General features: G+C 48.7%; 1 protein-coding gene across 3 annotated transcripts in view; it reads left to right on the top strand.

Annotated features, from left to right (window-relative positions):
- The window catches only part of CPNE2 (copine 2), a 109,878-nt gene that overhangs the window by 80,691 nt on the left and 9,720 nt on the right, over positions 1-19,467 (top strand). For all 3 annotated transcript variants that reach the window (XM_038754426.1, XM_038754424.1, XM_038754425.1), the window contains exons 13-14: positions 184-235; positions 3,507-3,640. In XM_038754426.1, the coding sequence (XP_038610354.1) occupies positions 184-235; positions 3,507-3,640 (186 nt within the window). The remainder of the gene's footprint in view (positions 1-183; positions 236-3,506; positions 3,641-19,467) is intronic.

Genomic DNA, 19,467 nt, shown 5'->3' with positions numbered 1-19,467 from the left:
AGGGGCAGAACTGGGATTAGAAGCCACGTCCTCTGACCGCTGGGCTCAGGCTCTTTCCAGCTGGGCCTGCTTCTTGAGTAATTAAAGGTCCCTAGGGAGGCAAATCAGGGGCTATTGCCATGTTCAGGGAGTTAGCAGTCGGAAGGGAAGCTCTCCCTCTCACTCTGTGCTTGTCTGTTTCAGGTTTCTCATGAATTTGCCATCAACTTCAACCCCACCAATCCCTTCTGCTCCGGTAAGTCCCAAGGGCCTGCCAGACTCTCTTGCCCGCCGCCCATTGAACTCATTGTTGTTCTTCTCTCATCTCGGGGACCATAAACCCCTTCCCTCCCCTCCATCCTAGAAGGGGGTCTCTGCCTCTGGTCCCCCCCAGCCTCGGCTGAAGAGCCACATGCACGCCAAGTGAGGGGGCACTGGGCTCTGCTTTGGCTCCTCCCTAGAGCCAGATCGGCTGTGCTCGGCACCAGCTCCTAGGAGGAAGTGGGGGTGCTGGGGGTTTTTTGCAGGGGGGCGGTCTACCATGGAGTCAATCTTAACCCGCTGCAAATCCTGGAGAACCGGGCCCAGGCTGGACCTTGGACCTAGTACACCTCAGGAGGGGTTCCAGAACGAGGTCCGCCTGTGTTTCATTTGCCAGGATGCTCAGATGGAACACCAGCCCTCTGAAGCCCTGGAGGTGGGGAGAGCGTATTCAGAGCAGGGGGAGATGGGGAAGTTGTCGAGGCAGGAGCCGACAGGCCAGGTACTAAACAGGGAATCACTCAGAAATCGTGATGCTAAGGCCTAGGAGTCCCATCATCATCATCATCAATCGTATTTATTGAGCGCTTACTATGTGCAGAGCACTGTACTAAGCGCTTGGGAAGTACAAATTGGCAACATATAGAGACAGTCCCTACCCAACAGTGGGCTCACAGTCTAAAAGGGGGGAGACAGCGAATAAAACCAAACATACTAACAAAATAAAATAAATAGAATAGATATGTACAAGTAAAATAAATAGAGTAATAAATATGTACAAACATATATACATATATACAGGTGCTGTGGGGAAGGGAAGGAACTTGATCACCTTGTTAACCTCCCCAGCACTTAGAACAGTGTTTTGCACATAGTGAGGGCTTAATAAATGCCATTATTATTATTATTATCATCAGAGGACCATCCTGGGTGGCATAGCCCAGCCCCAGGGGATCGTTTGTTCAGCAGCAGGAGACTGGACTGGTTCTGGAGTGGCACCTGGGTGGGCTCAGGAAGCCTTCTGGAGTCCCAGACTTGCTGCTGCAGGGGGATGACTTTATATTAATAATTGTCATATTTGTTAAGTGCTTACTATGTGGCAAGCACTGTTCCAAGCACTGGGGTAGCTACAGAGTAATCAGGTTGGACACAGTCTGTGTCCCACATGGGGCTCTCACAGCCTTAATCCCTGTTTTACAGATGAGGCACAGAGAAGTGAAGTGACTTGCCCAGGGTCACACAGCGGACACTTGGCAGAGCTGGGATTAGAACCCCCGTCCTCTGACTCCCAAGCCCATGAGCTTTCCACTAAACCATACTGCTTCCAGCACCCCATCCCTTTCCCTGGAGCATGGGGAGATCCAAACGGGCAAGAGGACCTCTGGCCAAGGGCCAGACTTACCAGTGGGGATTCATTCATTCATTCAACTGTATTTGAGCGCTTACTGTGTGCAGAGCACTGTACTAAGTGCTTGGAAAGGACAATTTGGCAACAGATAGAGACGATCCCTACCCAACAACAGGCTCACAGTCTAGAAGGATGTAGATGTAGAAGCAGCGTGGCGTAGCATGGGCTTGTGAGTCGGAAAGTCACAGGTTCTAATTCTGGCTCCACCACTTGTCAGCTGTGTGGCCTTGGGCAAACCACTTTTCTTCTCTGCACCTCAGTTACCTCACCTGTAAAATGGGGATTGAGACTGCGAACCCCACATGGGACAGGGACTGTGTTTAACCCCATTTGCTTGTATCCATCCCAGCACTTAGTACAGTGCCTGGCACATAGTAAGCACTTAACAGATACCATGATTATTATCGTCACCCTCTGGATGTCTGTAGTGAGCCAGATAGAGCCACAGCAGGTTGTTAGAGCAGCTGGGGGCCTTTGCTCTAAGCCCCACTGAGTGGGCTACGCCATTAGTATCAGAGCCGAGTGCAGATTGCTCCAGATGAATATCTAGTCAGGCGCAGACCCTCTCAGCGGCCGCCCACGTAGTTTCCCCACATCCTTTCTCTTGATTAACACCGAGCCATGTTCTGAGGGAGAGGCTTTGAATAGAAAGAATGTTTGGCCCCAGAGGCGCTTCACAACAGCTTCAGTGCCAGTTGGATTGCTTGTTGAAATAACCGCTGTAAACACACTGATATATCCATTTGGCAAACAAAAAGGGTTGGCTTTGCAACCTTTTGTGTCAGGTTCGGGGTGTCAACCTGTTAGCCACACCGAGTATTAAGTGCAAATTCCCTGGCAGGACAGCAGAACCCTTAACATTTTAGGCACGAGGGATTGGTAGGCAGCTTTCTCTGGGATGGTTTGAGGGCTTGTCCTCCCTAGAGGCAGCGGGATGGACAAAATAACCTCTCCAGTTCCCTTCCAGTCTGTATGGTCTTTAATTCTCATTGAGAAAATGGACACCATCCGCACCCCACACTTTCCTCATATTTCTGTCAGGTGCTCCAAGCCCCTCACTATGTGCAGAGCACTGCACTAAGTGCTTGGCGGAGTACAGTGCAACAGGAGAGTACCACACAACAATCTCTTATGTATGCAGGAGTGCGTGCTATTAAACCAACATGCCTTTGGAAAGGGGCCCTGATTCGCTTTGGGGAAAAAAATCCCCATAAGCAGCTGCCGATCAGGGATGGTTTGAGTGCATTCCTGCTCAGAGCCAGAGGAATGGAGAAGATAATTTTGTCCTAGTCTGGAGAAGGGTAAGTGGAGGGAGATGATGTTTCTCCAAAGCCAAGTGGGGCAGAAGTAGAGGGGAAAAGCCTTCACATATATTATTGCATTAGTCTTGATAGACTCTCTGGGAGTTTTTTAATCCCCATTTTACAGATTGGAAAACAGATAGATTTGGATCCCACACTTGTCCAAACAGTTGACCTTGGTTAGCTAGTGCCCAGGATGCTCAGGTTCCTGGGGCTGATTCTGGTGGTGTTCAAATAAGCTGTCTTCTCAGCCCATTTCTGAATTGTCCTAGGAGCGTCAGGGGAAATCCAGTGCCCCAGAGACCCTAACAGCCTGTTTATTTCACAATGACCATTATTATTATTTTAAATCCAACTTGGCAAAAAAGTGCTACATTCCAGAGCCTTACAGCAACTGCAAGAAAAGGAAGAAGGAATGCAGATGGGATCCACTTTTTCACTTCCTGATTTTCCCTGGGGAGGTGTGGGGGAGGAGGGTGGCGCCCACCTAGTTCGGGCTGGTACAGGCTAGGGGTGCGGCAACAAGCCGGGGTGACCGGGCCGCTGGTGTGTTTCAGGGGTGGACGGCATCGCCAGGGCCTACTCTGCCTGCCTGCCTCATATCCGCTTCTACGGACCCACCAACTTCTCCCCCATCGTCAACCACGTGGCTCGCTTCGCCGCCCAGGCCACACACCAGCAGTGTGCCACGGTAAGTTGCCATTTGTGTCTGGGAGCTCGGGAGGAAGGTCTGACCACCACCCACCCGTGCCCTCAGCCTGCCACCCCAAAGGGCCCCAAATTGGGGGACCGCGTGGGTCAGGATGTGGGCTAATGGCCCCATCGCTGCGCCGGATCGGTGTCGGAAGCCACATGTGGTCAGCGGTAGTAGTAATAGTGGTATTCATTCATTCACTCAATTATATTTATTAAGCTCTTGGGAGAGTCCAATATATCAACAGACCCATTCCCTGCCCACAACGAACATACATGGATAGTAGTAATTATTAAGTGATTTTTGTGTTCAGAGCCATCAATCAATGAATGGTATTGAGTACTCACTATGTGCAGAGCACTAAGGGCTTGGGTGAGGACGGTACAATAGAATTAGCAGACATGTTCCCTGCCCATAACGAGCTTACACTCTAGAAGGGGAGACAGGCGTTAATACAAATAAATCATTTATAATAGATCATTTAAAGATATGTACGCAAGTGCTGTGGGCTAGAGGGTGGGGGAGAATATCAAATGCCGCAAAGTGACACGGCCCTGAGTGCTGGGAGAGAATACACAAATGATCCCCTTTTAGACTGTGAGCCCACTGTTGGGTAGGGACTGTCTCTATATGTTGCCAATTTGTACTTCCCAAGCGCTTAGTACAGTGCTCTGCACACAGTAAGCGCTCAATAAATACGATTGATGATGATGATGATCAGTACAGTGTGACTTTGGTCTCCTGGGTGGGGCAGGGCTGAACAGGAGGTTCTGGAGGAGGGGGCGGGCTAGCCCCAAATTGGAGGCATTTAGAGGGTGAGGACGTATTCACAGACACCGTCCCCATCCTGTGGTGGGGCTCATGGTCTTAATCCCCACTTTACAGATGAGGTAACTGAGGCACACGGGAGTGAAGTGACTTGCCCAGAGTCACCCAGAAGATGAGTGGCGGAGACGGGATTAGAACCCAGGTCCTTCTCACTCGCAGGTCCATGCTGCTTATCTAATGCTGGAACCAGGGCCAGCGTGGGGGCTGGGGCACAAGAGGGACAGTTGCCCAGTGATGGTGCCCCTGCCTTGAGCCAGGCTGGCCCTGGTGAGCGTGACAAGGCCCCCGCTCACTGTTCTGTGAGGACGAGGTTCTTCCAAAAGTCGGATGGCTTCTGCTCACAAGCCTTTTCAGAGTTCTCGAGTCATTGTCATCAATCTCAGCTACGGCATTCAATCAATCAATCAATCAATCAATCAATCGTATTTATTGAGCGCTTACTATGTGCAGAGCACTGTACTAAGCGCTTGGGAAGTACAAATTGGCAACACATAGAGACAGTCCCTACCCAACAGTGGGCTCACAGTCTAAAAGGGGGAGACAGAGAACAGAACCAAACATACCAACAAAATAAAATAAATAGGATAGAAATGTACAAGTAAAATAAATAAATAGAGTAATAAATATGTACAACCATATTGATTGTTGTTCATAGAAGCAGCGTGGCTCAGTGGAAAGAGATGGGCTTGGGAGTCAGAGGTCATGGGTTCAAACCCCGGCTCCGCCAATTGTCAGCTGTGTGACTTTGGGCAAGTCACTTAACTTCTCTCGGCCTCAGTGACCTCATCTGTAAAATGGGGATTAAGACTGTGAGCCCCCCGAGGGACAGACAACCTGATCACCTTGTAACCTTCCCAAGTGCTTAGAACAGTGCATTGCACAGAGTAAGAGCTTAATACATGCCATTATTATTATTATTATTATCTCCACAGCTTGAGGTAAATGAAGGCAGGGGATCACAGTTACCAATGCTACTGCACTGTGACTCAGTGGAAAGAGCATGGGTTTAGGAGTCAGAGTACATGGGTCATAATCCTGGCTCCGCCACTTGTCTCCCGTGTGACCTTGGGGAAGTCACTTAACTTCTCTGTGCCTGTTACCTCATCTGTTAAATGGGGATTAAAAGTGTGAGCTCCACGTGGGACAGCCTGATTACCCTGTATCTACCCCAGTACTTAGAACAGTGCTTGGCACATAGTAAGCACTTAACAAATTCCATAATTATTATTATGACTGTACTCTCCCAAGCGCTTACATCAGTGCTCTGCACAAAATAAGTGCTCGATAAATACTATGGATTGATTGATTGAGAGCCTACTGCATGCAGAGCTCTGTTCGCAGCAGTCAATATGTCCGGGGCGGGGAGCCGCGTTTGCTGGTCTCATTGCTGAAAGGTGAGTTTGCACCTACCCTGATTTGGCTCTGGAATGGGAGGGATCCAAGGTCTCAGCTGGGATGATTTACTGAAGGAGACTGGGTTTCCTGCTTGGGACTTGAACCGTTCCAATCAATCATTGGTGAGCATTTATACTCTTGTGTAGAGCACTGTCCTAAGTGCATGAGAAAGTAACATTCATTCCTCGCTTCTTGAGCATGAACCAGGGAGTTTGCCTCTTCCAATCCAGCGATAATATTTATTGAGTGCCTACTATGTGCAGTTCTCCTCTCAGGATCACACCTGGAGAGTTTCCAGTACTCTACCAGTCTCGACTATGGGAAGGAGAGTCAAGCAGAGGCATCCCCATTCTATTCCTAGCTTGGGCCGTGGCTACTGAGTGGAAGGCAAACTGCTAAAGTCAAAATTTCCCTGTGCTGGGCAGCAGCGGCGTGGGAGAGGGTCGAGGGTGAAGACGCAAGTTTACTGTGTGGAAGAAGGCAGTGGTAAACCAATTCCGTGTTTTTACCAAGAAAACTCTATGGATACACTAACAGAATGATTGCAGGTGGAGAGTGGGGCGTTCTGGGAGAGATGTGTCCATGGAGTCGCAATGGGTCAGAGGCCACTCGACAGCATAAGAAAAGACAAGACTATTTGCAGAATATTGTACTAAGCACAGTAGATCAATAAATCTGATCCTTGTCCTCCAAGAGCCTATAATCCAGTAGGGGAGACAGATAGGAAAATAAATTACACACAGTGGGAGGAAGAAGGGAAAGGGGATATGTGTCAGTACTTAAGAAATGGGGTGGGTGAGATATTTACAGAAGGGATACAGAAGGTTGAAAAAAATAAAAGTGATGAGGTGGCAGTTGGGGGATATAAAATGGAGAAAACTGGTAATTTGTCAGGGAAGACCTCTTGGAGGAGATGCGCTTTCTTGAAACGTTTAAAAGATGAGGGGAGATGTGTAATCTCAAATTTGAAGTGAAAGGGAGTTCCAGGTCAGGGCTGGATGTAAGATTGGTGGAGGGAGAGAAGCAAGAATGAGGCTCAGTGAATAGATTAGCTAGAGAGGAACAAAGAAAGCAAGCCGGGGTGTAGTGGGACAAGAGAGTGGATAAGTAAGTAGGAAGGAGAGCACTGACTGAGTACTTCGAAGCAATCACTGGAGATGTCTGAGGAGCGAGGAGGTGGGGTGTACAGCTATGTTTTAGAAAGTGATCCGGACATTGGACTGAAGCGTGAACTGGAGAAGCTGGAGGCAGGGAATTCAGTAAGGAGGCTGATGCAGTAGTGGAGCAGGGATGTGATGTGTGCCTGGGCTCATGGTCTAGTGGACCTCATCGTCAGCATCAGGAAGACCTGGGTGTTCTAGTCCTGGCTCCGCCTCTTATCTGCTCTGTGATCTTGGGCAAGTCACTTTATTTTCTGTGCCTCGGTTTCTTCATCTGTGAAATGGGGATTAAGGCTAGGAGCCCCATGTGGGACATGGACTGTGTCCAACCTGACTAGCTTGTATCTTCCCCAGTCCTGGCCCACAGTGAGCGCTTAACAAATACCATGAAAGAAGGAAATAAAAAACTAAAATGGAAGGGGCGGATTCCAGGACCCCCTCACTCCTCCCACTCTGGGCAGAGTTTTGGGACACTGGGGATGTGAACTGGGAGGGGCACCTTTGAACAGTGGTGCTGAGTGGGGTGTCTGCTTCGGTGAGGGGTGGGAAGGGGAGGGGGCCGAGCCTGGACCCTCTTCCCCACCCTTGGGCTCCTTCCAGTCTTGTTTAATCATCCCCAAGAGTCCGGGTCCCCTCCTCTGGCTGGAGAACCTCCGGTCCTTTCCCGGAAGCTCCTCTTGACTGGGTAGCTGCTTTTTGTATGACTCGAACCTCATTATCGAGTGGTGGGGTCAAGGGATCACAGGGCTGCTTCTTCCTGCCGCTTCCTGCTCTTTCCTTGAAGCAAAGTGGGGATGCGTGAGGAAAAAAGCCTGTACTAATTGGAAGCAAAGTGGTTAAGTGGCGGCAGGGGCTGTGGGCGGAAGGTATGAGCGGAGAGTCTTGTCTTAAGGATGTTTCCTCCGACCCCGGCCCTATTTCCCCTCACCCACAACCTCCGGCGGCGTGGTGGGAGGGAGGGATGGATGAACGAATGGATTGAGAGAGCGCGGGGCGTCTGTGCCAGCCAGCAGAGTTGTGGTGTGTCAGTGTCTTTCGAGTAAGCAAGCATCTGCGATGGGGAGGAGAGTTGTTATTCTGCATCGATGAGAGAGATGTTGGCTGGCACCCACGGCTCACACACGCCCGGAGTACGTAATTCTACACACCCGTGAAGTACGCAGACGTGCCCTGCTCTCGTTCTCATTTTAGTTTTGATGTGATTTCAGCGTGCCCACGATTCGTAGTTGGATAGAATGAAGGGGATGAAACTTGGAGAAGAGCCAAATTGCTGAACGGGATTGGGAGGCTGGATGCGGGGCTGAGTTTCTCTTCTCCCTTCTTTCCACAGAAGGGCCGGAAACCTTTGTTCTCTGGGTTTTTCCCCAATCTCCCATGCCTAGAAAAGCAGCGTGGCTTAATGGATAGAGCACGGGGCTGGGGATCAGAGAGACCTAAGTTCTAATCCTGGATCTGCCACTTATCTGGCACTTATCCACCACAGAGAAGCAGTGTGGCTTAGTGGAAAGAGCCCGGGCTTGGGAGTCAGAGGTCGTGGGTTCTAATCCCGGCTCTGCCACTTGTCAGCTGTGTGACTTTGGGCAAGTCACTTCACTTCTCTGGGCCTCAGTTCCTTCATCTGTAAAATGGGGATCAAGTCTGTGAGCCCCACGAGGGAAAACCCAATTACCTTGTATCTACCCCAGTGCTTAGAACAGTGCTTGGAACATAGTGAGTGCTTAACAAATGCCATCATTATTATTATTATCATCTGCTGTGTGACCTTGGGCAAGTCACTTCACTTCTCTGTGCCTTAGTTACCTCATCTTGTAAAATGGGGACTAAGACTGCGAGCCCCATGTGGGACAGGGACTGTGTCCAACCTGATTAGCGTGTATCTACCCCAGTGCTTAGTACAGTGCCTGGCACATAGTAAGCCTTTAACAAACACCATTAAAAAAAAAGTCCCACGAGAACTGAGTCTGAATGGGTAGGAAACTCCAGGGAAAGAAAATCATCAAGGAACTGATGATTGTCATCTCTGCTGGGGGGCACAGAGGCCCTCCCCAAAAAACTCTGGTTTGGAGGGAGGCCCAAGATGCCATCTTCAGGAGCTTAAGATTCAGAGTGGGAAAGACTGGTGTGTAGAATCCTTAAGGATTCAAAAGAGGTGGAACTCATTCATTTGATTGTATTTATTGAGCACTTACTGTGTGCAAAGCACTGTTCTAAGCACTTGGGAGAGTATGATATAACAATAAAAAGACACATTCCCTGCCCACAGTGAGTTCACAGTCTGACAGGGGTCCAACATCCTAAAACTGGATTGGTCAGTTTTGAAGTTTTGTTTCTTATTTATGATATTTACTATGTGCCAGACACTGTACAAAAAGCTGGGTAGATAGAAGCTAATCAGATTGGACAAAGTCTACGGCCCACATGGGACTCACAATCTCAATCCCCATTTTACAGATAAGGTAACTCTGGCCCAAAGAAAAGTGACTTACCTAAGGTCACACAGTTGACGAGCTGTGTTTAGAACTCAGTTCCTCTGCTATTCCTAGGCCCGTGTTCTTTCCACCAGGCATCCTGCTTCTCAGGGTTTGGTCTCTGTTGCCTGAGAAAGGCAGAAGCCCATAATGTCTATCTCCCCACTAGACTGAAAGTTCCTTGTGGGCAGGGAAAAGCCTACCAATTGTTGTATTGTTCTCTCCCAATTGCTTAGTATAGTGCTCTGCGCACAGTAAGTACTCAATAAATGCCATTTATTAATTGATTGATTACGAAAGTGGGAGCAAAAAAAAAAGGAAAATGTTTATCTTCTCTGGGCCCAGTTAAACCATAACTGGATTTCATTTGGCTTCTGGTGCATAAGACACCTGACTGACAGGCAAGAGACCTGGGTTCCAGTCACAGTTTTGAAACCTACTGGATGCATGACCATGGGCAAGATTGAACCTCTGTGGGCTACCATTTCACCATCTGTAAAATGGGACCTGTCCCAGACTTCTGAGTCAGGGCCATCGTCAAGATGAATGAGCTCCTTTGTATTTTTCTCAAGAAAGGCGCTTTAGAAATCCAATAGTACTAGTAGTATCGATTTGATTTTGCTGAGTCTTTTCTTAGATTTTCTGCATCAGCGGGGGACACTAAATTGCTGGATCAGTTCCCTAGATTCCAGCCAGGCAGAAATTACCCAAGATCTTACAGGCTCTGAGATCTGGCGATCGATGAGGGTGGAACTAGAAAAAAATCAATTTGTGTAGAGCACTGTTCTACGGGCTCAAGGAAGTAGAATAGTGAAAGTAAGCACAATCCCATCCTCAGAAAAGAAACTGGGAAATGGTCATTCATTCATTCACTCAATCGTATTTATTGAGTGCTTACTGTGTGCAGAGCACTGTACCAAGCGCTTGGGAGAGTACAATACAACAATAAACAGACACAGTCCCTGTCCACAATGAGCTTGCAGTCTAGAGGCGGGGAGAGAGATATCAGTACAAATAAACAAATAAATAAATTACATATATGTTCATAAGTGCTATTGTTCAACACCCACCTGAGCTCCACGCAATATAGAATGAGAAAAACAGCCCAGGCCCTCTGGGAGCCTACTACCTAATAAGCACCCTCAACTGGCATGAGAGGATGGCTGGGTTTGGGTTTTTTTGTTTTTTTTCTCCTAAGTTCCTTTCCCTTTTGCATGGAGCCCTGCTTACACGCACACACACACACACACACACACACACACACACACACACACACACACACACACGCAGACACACACACACACACAAACAAAAAAAAATCCCCAATTCCCCATGCCATCTAGCCAGGGGTAACCAACACTTCTGCCACTGCCCTACCCAACGTGTTCTGCACCCAAATGACCGGGCCTTCTTGTGATCACCAGAACTTTTCCACAATAGCGGTTGCCTACCTTGCATACTCTTCCAAGCACTTAGTACTGTGCTTTGCACACAGTAAGTGCTCAATAAATACAATTGAATGAATGATTAATCTAGGCTGATGCCAACCAATAAGCGGTGCCCCCTCTTGTAAGGGGGAGGGTTCAGTTCCTGGGGCACCCCTGCCCCCCAGCATTGAGGAGTGGCAAAACAGGAGGGAGATCTGCTCCAACTTCACCATGAAGGACGAGCTCTGAGTGAGGTGGGATTCAAATAAAAATGGAAAACCCAATCCCCAGCTCTGGCACCGCACTTCTGTGGGCTCTTGCCTCTTCCAGCGGGAAAGTGCATTGTTGCCATGACAGCGGGGAGTGAGGAAGTGGCTGGAGGGAATGTTGGAGGCTGCTGGGATGCAAGTGGGGCAGCGGGGCTGGAAGAAACTGCCTAAATCTCCGTTCTGGACTCTTCTGTGGCCTTTCCCTGCCAGCGTCCGTGAACGTAACTCCCCAAGCTCCACTCCTGAGTCCTGGCCTTTTACCCTCCGCTCCTGCCGCTCTTTGTCTGGTGTCCGTTTTATCCTTCTGAACCCAGAGTGGCCGGTGGAGAGGCAGCTTCAAGTACCCAATTAGTAGCGTAGGTTCTCTGCAGCCTTTTCTCCAATGCTCTTGCTCTGGGCTATGCTGCTATTGGGACTCACTTCTAGGCAGGTCAAGTATCACCACAGGTAGGGCATCCCACAAACTCCCCTCTAGACTGTAAGCTCATTTTTTCTATACAGTATCTATTAAGCGCTGTGGTAGATACAATAATAATAATGGCATTTGTTAAGTGCTTACTACGTGCAAAGCACTATTCTAAGCACTTTGGGGATACAAGGTGATCAGGTTGTCCCATGTGGGGCTCACAGTCTTAATCCCCATTTTACAGATGAGGTAACTGAGGCTCAGAGAAGTGAAGTCTTTTAGACTGTGAGCCCACTGTTGGGTAGGGACCGTCTCTATATGTTGCCAACTTGTACTTCCCAAGCGCTTAGTACGGTGCTCTGCACACAGTAAGCGCTCAATAAATACGATTGATTGATTGAAGTGATTTTCCCAAGGTCACACAGCAGACGTGGTGGAATCAGGATTCAAACCCATGACCTTTGACTCCAAAGCCAAAGGCTCTTTCCACTGAGCCACACTGCTTCTACACGATAACCAGGTCAGACCCAGTCCCTGTCCCACATGGGGTTCACAGTCTAAATGGGCGAGAGAACAGGTATTGAATCCCTACTTTTCAGAAGAGGTCACTGAGGCACAGAGAAGTGAAGCGACTTGTCCAAGATCACACCACAGACAAGCGGTGGAGCCGGGCTTAAAACCCAGGAACTTGTGACTCTCAAACCGGTGCTCTTTCCAGTAGGAAAGAGAAACATGCTTCTCAGTGTGCAGAGCACTGTGCTAAGCTCCTGGGAGAGAACAATATAACAGAGTTGGTAGCCCAAGAGGAATTTACAGTGTAGAGGGTCAGGGGGTGGCTGTGGGCATCACCTTGGCTGGAGACAGGCACAGCCAACCGCAAGGCTCATGTATGTTGTTCTCTGTCTCTTCCCTCCGTCTCTTGACCCAACTGACCCAGAAATACTCTTGACGATAACCCCATTACTCTCCCTGTTCGCCGGCCGTCCCCGTCCCCTGAACCATTGTGGATGATTTGCACACTTCCAATCTTCTGAGAAGCAGCGTGGCTTAGTAGAAAAGACCACAGTTCTAGGAGTCAGAAGCACCTGGGTTCTAATCCTGAGTCCGCCAGGTGTCTGCTGTTGGGCAAATCACTTAATTTATCTGGGCTTCAGTTACCTCATCTGTAAAAATGGGGATTAAGACTGCGAGTCCCAGGTGGGACGGGGACTGTGTCTACTTGTATCTACCCCATTGCTTAGAACAGTGCTTGGTACATAGTAAGTGCTTAACAAGCACCATAACTATTATTATTCTGAGTGTCAGACAGGGTAGTGGGTCATAGTCTTTATGTTCAGTGCTGCTGTTTTCTGACTGGCTGCTTTTATGCTAACGAATTCTATCAATCCATTGTATTTATTGAGCACTTACTGTGTGTAGCGACACAGTAAGCGCTTGGGAGAACACAACAGAACAGAATTAGCAGCACAATCCCTGCTCACAACGAGTTTACAGTCTATGGGAGAGACACATTAATACAAGTAAATAATTTATAATATATAATTTATGGACATGTACATTCTAGTCTCGGAAGACCTCTTCCCCTTTACATAGATTCTTCTGCAATGAACAATAATTGTCCAGTGAATTAAGGGCTGCGGAGATGACTAATTCAGAGTACAATATTGCAGTTCAGTGGTTTTTTTTTTTAATGTAAGATATATGGATCTGCTTCCTAAGCCAGTATTTTATGATTAGTGCATCTGCTTTTCATCTGCTTTCCCTCTCCCTCACTGTGGGTGTTCCTCAAGATTCAGTTCTGGGTCCCCTTCTGGTCTCAATCTAATAATAATAATGACGATGGTATTTTTTGAGTGTTTCCTATGTGGCAGGCACTGTACGAAGCACTGGGTGGATACAAGTAAGTCGGGTTGGACACAGTCCCTGTCCCACGTGGGGCTCACGCTCTCAATCCCCATTTTACAGATGAGGTAACTGAGGCACAGAGAAGTGAAGTAACTTGTCCAAGGTCACACAGAAGAAAAGTGGTGGAGCTGGGATTAGATCCCATTCATTCATTCATTCATTCTATCGTATTTATTGAGCGCTTACTGTGTGCAGAGCACTGGACTAAGCGCTTGGGAAGTACAAGTCGGCAACATATAGAGACAGTCCCTACCCACAACAATGGGCTCACAGTCTAGAAGGGGGAGACACAACAAAACAAAACATGTAGACAGGTGTCAAAATCGTCAGAACAAATAGAATTAAAGCTATATAATAATAATAATAATAATAATGGCATTTATTAAGTGCTTACTATGTGCTAAGCACATAGTGCTTACAGCATGAGGGGCTCACAGTCTTAATCCCCATTTTACAGATGAGGTAACTGAGGCACAGAGATGTTAAGTGACTTGTCCAAAGTCACACAGCTGACAGTTGGTGGAGCCGGGATTTGAACCCAAGACCAACTTTGAACTCCAAAGTCTGTGCTCCTTCCACTGAGCCTCGCTGCTTCTCTATATGCACTGTATGCACATCATTAACAAAATAAATAGAATAGTAAATATATACAAGTAAAATAGAGCAATAAATCTGTGCAAATATATATTCAAGTGCTGCGGGGAGGGGAAGGAGGTAGGGTGGGGGGGATGGGGAGGAGCAGAGGGAAAAGGGGGCTCAGTCTGGGAAGGCCTCTTGGAGGAGGTGAGCTCTCAGTAGGGCTTTGAAGGGAGGAAGAGAGCTAGCTTGGTGGATGTTTGGAGGGAGGGCATTCCAGGCCAGGGGAAGGACGTGGGCCGGGGGTCGATGGCGGGACAGGCGAGAACGAGGCACAGTGAGGAGGTTAGAGCATGACCCTCTTACTCCCCAGCCCGGGCTCTATTCACTACACGATGCTGCATGTCATCCCATCTGCCATCACATCTTCAGCTACGTCCTCTGTGCTGCCAAATCTACATCTGCAGCCCTGACCTCTCTCCTCCTCTTCAGCCTTACAAATCCTCCTGCCTCCAGGACATAGGTACATTGATATCCTGCCGGCACCTCAAAATCAATACATCACAAACCCAACTCCTCATCTTATCTTCCAAATCCTCTCTTCCTCCTAACTTTCCCATCTTTATTGACAACACCACCGTCCTCCCCATCTCTTCAAGCCTACAACCTGGGCATGAATCTTTGATTCCTCTCACCCTCTTTCAACCCTCATATTCAGTCAGCCACCAAATCACAGGGGAGCGAGTGAGGCTAGAGGAGGAGGAAATGGGGACTTCTCCTGCGGCATGGCCTTGGCGAAAGAGCACGAGCCTGGAGTCAGAGGACCTGGGTTCTAATCCTGACTCTGCCACTTTTCTGCTGTGTGAACTTGGGCAAGTCATTTAACTTCTCTGTACCTCCGTTTCCTCATCTGTAAAGTGTAAACTTAAACTGTGAGCTCCATGTGGGACAGGGACTGTGTCCAACCTGTATCCCCTGTATCTTACCCACCACTTAGAACAGTGCTTGACACATAGTAAGCACTTAACAAATACCTTCATTGTTATTATTATGCCTATAGGTGTTGGGATCTGCTGTCGGAGTGGGGCTTGAATATGGTGAGATAAATCTGCAAGTAGTGCAGAATGTTTCCCAAGTGGCCTGTACTTTGGGTTAATTCTAACTCAGGGTGTGCCCAGTTGTAAAATTGAAAAGATCAACATGACCATCGCCAGGATGGGCTAATTTGGGAAGACTTTTGCGGAAGAGGTCGGTTTTTAGTGGAGTTCAGGAGGAGGGGCAGAGAGAAAGGAGCAGAGCATGCTGAGAGAGAGGTGCTTCTGCACTGCCTCCCAAGGAGAGGAGTCGGATTTGTCAAATGGTGAGCCTGTTGTGGGCAGGAGTGAAGAACTCAAGTGGGGTGTGAAGGTAGTCTCCCTGTAGACCATAAGCTTGTTAGGGGCAGAGAATGTTAATTCTACTAATTCTCTTGGATCATCATAATAATAATAATTTGGGTATTTGTTATGCGCTTACTATGTGCCAAGCACTTTTCTAAGCGCTGGGGGAGATACGAGGTAATCAGGTTGTCCCACGGGGGGCGGGCTCACAGTCTTAATCCCCATTTTACAGGTGAGGTAACTGAGGCCCAGAGAAGTGAAGTGACTTGCCCAAAGTTACACAGCTGACAAGTGGTAGAGCTGGGGTTTGAACCCATGACCTCTGACTCCAAAGCCCATGCTCTTTCCACTGAGGCACGCTGCTTTTCTACTCTCCTAAATACTTAGCACAGTAGTGCAGTACTTAGGACTGAGCATATTCTACTCTCCCAAGTACTCTCTTTGTACTCTCCCAAGCATTTACACAGTGCCCTGCACATAGTAAGTGCTCAATAAATACCACTGATTGACTGGTTGAGGAGGGCAGGTAGGAAGGGGAACCAGGGGGGTAATGGCAATGAAGGCTTGGGCGAGCTGAATCCCCTGGGCCCTCACCCTCCCACTCCCGCCAGACCATGGCTGGGCTGACTTGGGCCTGCAGCTTCCTCGGGCTAGAAGAGGATAATGCCCACGTGGGGACCCGGCCGATGCAGTTTGGTCTGGACCTCAGTGGGCCGGGCACGAATTAGCAGCCGCGGTAATCGTCTGGAAATCGCCGCTCTCATAATATTGCCAATATCATCTTAATCAGGGGAGCTGTTTTAATACAACTCAGGGAGGGAATGTGTCGGCAGGCAAGTCTGAACTGGATGAGGGGGTAAGCTGGGGTCATTGGAAGGGGATGAGGACTGTCTCACCGCCGAGGGGCTGGGTCGGGGGGATGGGGTGGGGGCAGAGGGCCAGGATGGAAAGGGATGGGGCAGCGGGAGCCAGCCGCTCAACAAGGAGGCAGATTCTGGGGGAAGAGGGCAAGGCAGGAAGAGGGGTGGGCGAAGAGACCCAGAGAACTTGGAAAGAGGAGAATTTCCAGGTCATAGTAGGAGTGAGGGATTTTATGAGGTACTTACTATGTGTAGAGCACTGTACTAAGTGCTGGAAAAGAATACCCAGGTGGGAATCAGACACAGGTAAGCCATGGAAATCAATCAGTCAGTCATCAGTCAGTCAGTCCATCATGATGATGATGATGGCATTTATTAAGTGCTTACTATGTGCAAAGCACTGTTCTAAGCGCTGGGGAGTTTACAAGGTGATCAGGTTGTCCCACGTGGGGCTCACAGTCTTAATCCCCATTTTACAGATGAGGGAACTGAGGCACAGAGAAGTGAAATGACTTGCCCAAAGTCACATAGCTGACAAGTGACAGAGCCGGGATTTGAACCGATGACCTCTGGTTCCAAAGCCCGTGCTCTTTCCACTGAGCCATGCTACTGAGCGCTTACTGTGTGCAGAACACTGTACTAAGCACTTGGGAGAATACGCTAGAGCAATAAACAGCCCGCTGTTAGGTAGGGACCGTATCTATATGTTGCCAACTTGTACTTCCCAAGTGCTTAGTACAGTACTCTGCACACAGTAAGCGCTCAATAAATACGATGGAATGAATGAATGAATGAATAAACAGGCACATTCCCTGCCCACAACGATCAGCAGAGAATGTTCTGACCCCAGGTCCACCATTCACCCCTTCCCTCCCTCACAACTATCACCCCCATATGTGAGTCCCCTCCCTCTCTGGAGAAATGGAGGAACAAGGGAAGAGCCATCCCTTGTTGTTGGTCCATCCTGCCAACTCTTAGTGTGTCTCCACCAATGGGAAGAGAGAATACTCGGGGGATCCGGGAAGGGGTGGCAGTCCTGATGGCCTCCCTGCACTCTCCCGACCACCACCCCCTCTCCGTCGCTGGCCAGAGGTTGGGGGGAGGCCAGCAGGGAGGATGACCCCAACTACGCTTAACTTCTCTGGGCCTCAGTTGCCTCATCTGTTAAATGGCGATAACGATGGTGAGCCCTATGTGGGACAGCGACTAGATCTGACCCAATTATCTTGTAACCACCTTAGCGCTTAGTACGTTGACTGGGACATAATCAATCAATCATATTTATTGAGTGCTTACTGTGTGCAGAGCACTGTACTAAGCGCTTGGGAAGTACAAGTCGGCAACACATAGAGACAGTCCGTACCCAACAGCGGGCTCACAGTCTAGAAGGGGGAGACAGAGAACAAAACCAAACATAGTAAAAAAATAATAAGTGCTTAATAAATACCACAAAGATTATTATCAACATCCCCCACAGTAGTTGACCGTGGAGATGGGAGGATTGGAAAAGAGGTGGGGTGACACCACCATGGAAGCCCTGCTCCAAACTGGGCCATCTCCCCAGCAGTGCCCTGCCCTGTGTGTGCCAGGGCAACCATCGGACTCCTTAGCCGGGAAAGAATCCTCCACCCAGCCCACCTTTTTCTGGGGAACCCTAGCCTGAAGCCAGAACTCACAACAAATAATAATAATGATAATGGTATTTGTTAAGCGCTTCCTATGTGCCAGGCACCGTACTAAGCGTTGGGGTGGTTACAAACAAATCAGGCTGGACGTAGTACCCGTCCCACATGGGCACACGATCTCAACCCCCATTTTGCAGATGAGGTAACTGAGGCTCAGGGAAATGAAGTAGCTTGCCTAAGGTCACACAGCAGTCAAGTAGCAGAGTCAGAATTAGAACCCGTGACCTTCTGACTCCCGGGCTCATGCTGTATCCACCACGCCAGGCTGCTTCTAAAAGTGAGTGTGGTCAGGACCAGGGGAGTCCTAGGGCAGAGAGGTGGGGCTGTGGGGAGGCCCTGATGCAAAACAGACTAGAAGATCCCCTCTAGACTGTAAACTCCTTGTGGGGAGGGAATGTGTCTACCAACTCTTCCTCTTACTTAGACTGTGAGCCCCACGTGGGACAGGGACTGTGTCCAACTTAATTGATTTGTACCTATCCCAGCTCTTAGAACGGTGTTTGACACATAGTAAAAACACTTAAATGCCATAAAAACAATAACTCTCTTGAATTGTACTTCCCCAAGTGCTTAGCACAGTGCTCTGCACACAGTAAACCTTTATGCATACCATTGATTGATCGACTGATTGATGGAGGCATGACCAGAGCAAAGGGCAGAAAGCCAAGATCTTAGATTTTTGCCACGTTTATGCTTGCGCTAAGCAACCTCCTTGTGGGGAGGGAATATGACTGTTCTATCGGACTCTCCCAGGTGTTTAGTACAGTGCTCTGCACACAGTAAGTGCTCAATAAATATGATTGATTGACTGAGTGACTGGTGGTATGAGGCTTGGTTTTCAGGGTTGGTTTTTCTCTCCTTAACTAAGTGCTCATTGTGGGCAGGGAATATGACTGTTCTGTTGTTCTGCAGGACACCTCCGTAGAAGGGAAATAAAACTGTGGGCTGGGAGATGACTTGGAACAACCAGGGTTAAAACCGAAGCCCAGAGTGGGAGCTGGAAGTTTTTAAGCCTGGGCTCCAGGCAAGCCTTAGCTTTCCTAAAACCAGGAGCTCCCAGAAGTTGCACCTTCACCATGGTAACAGGGATCAGCAACCAAGAGACCCAATATGTTTAAAGGGCCAACATGGGAGAGAGAGAGAGAGAAGGCAACTGTGTTGATTTGGAAAAGAGGTTCAGCTTTTAGGAGAGACATTGCACCTCCTTCTCCCCACAATCCCTGCCCACTTCTCTACGTTGCAACAGGTGGGGAGAGCTAAGTAGAGGCAGAAACCGGTATGCATTCAATCGTATTTATTGAGCACTTACTGTGTGCAGAGCACTGTACTAAGCACATTCACTGCCCACAACTTGCTTACAGTCTAGAGGGGCCAGGGGTGGAGGTTCCCAGAAGCCCTCTCCTCACTGGGAATTGGAGTGCTAATAATAATAATAATTATGGTACTTAAGTGCTTCCTATATGCCA

Source organism: Tachyglossus aculeatus, chromosome 11, assembly GCF_015852505.1.
Source record: "Tachyglossus aculeatus isolate mTacAcu1 chromosome 11, mTacAcu1.pri, whole genome shotgun sequence".
In the NCBI taxonomy this organism is placed as follows: Eukaryota; Metazoa; Chordata; class Mammalia; order Monotremata; family Tachyglossidae; genus Tachyglossus; species Tachyglossus aculeatus.
Note: the sequence above shows the minus strand (reverse complement) of the source record. Positions and strands in the feature narration are given on the sequence as shown.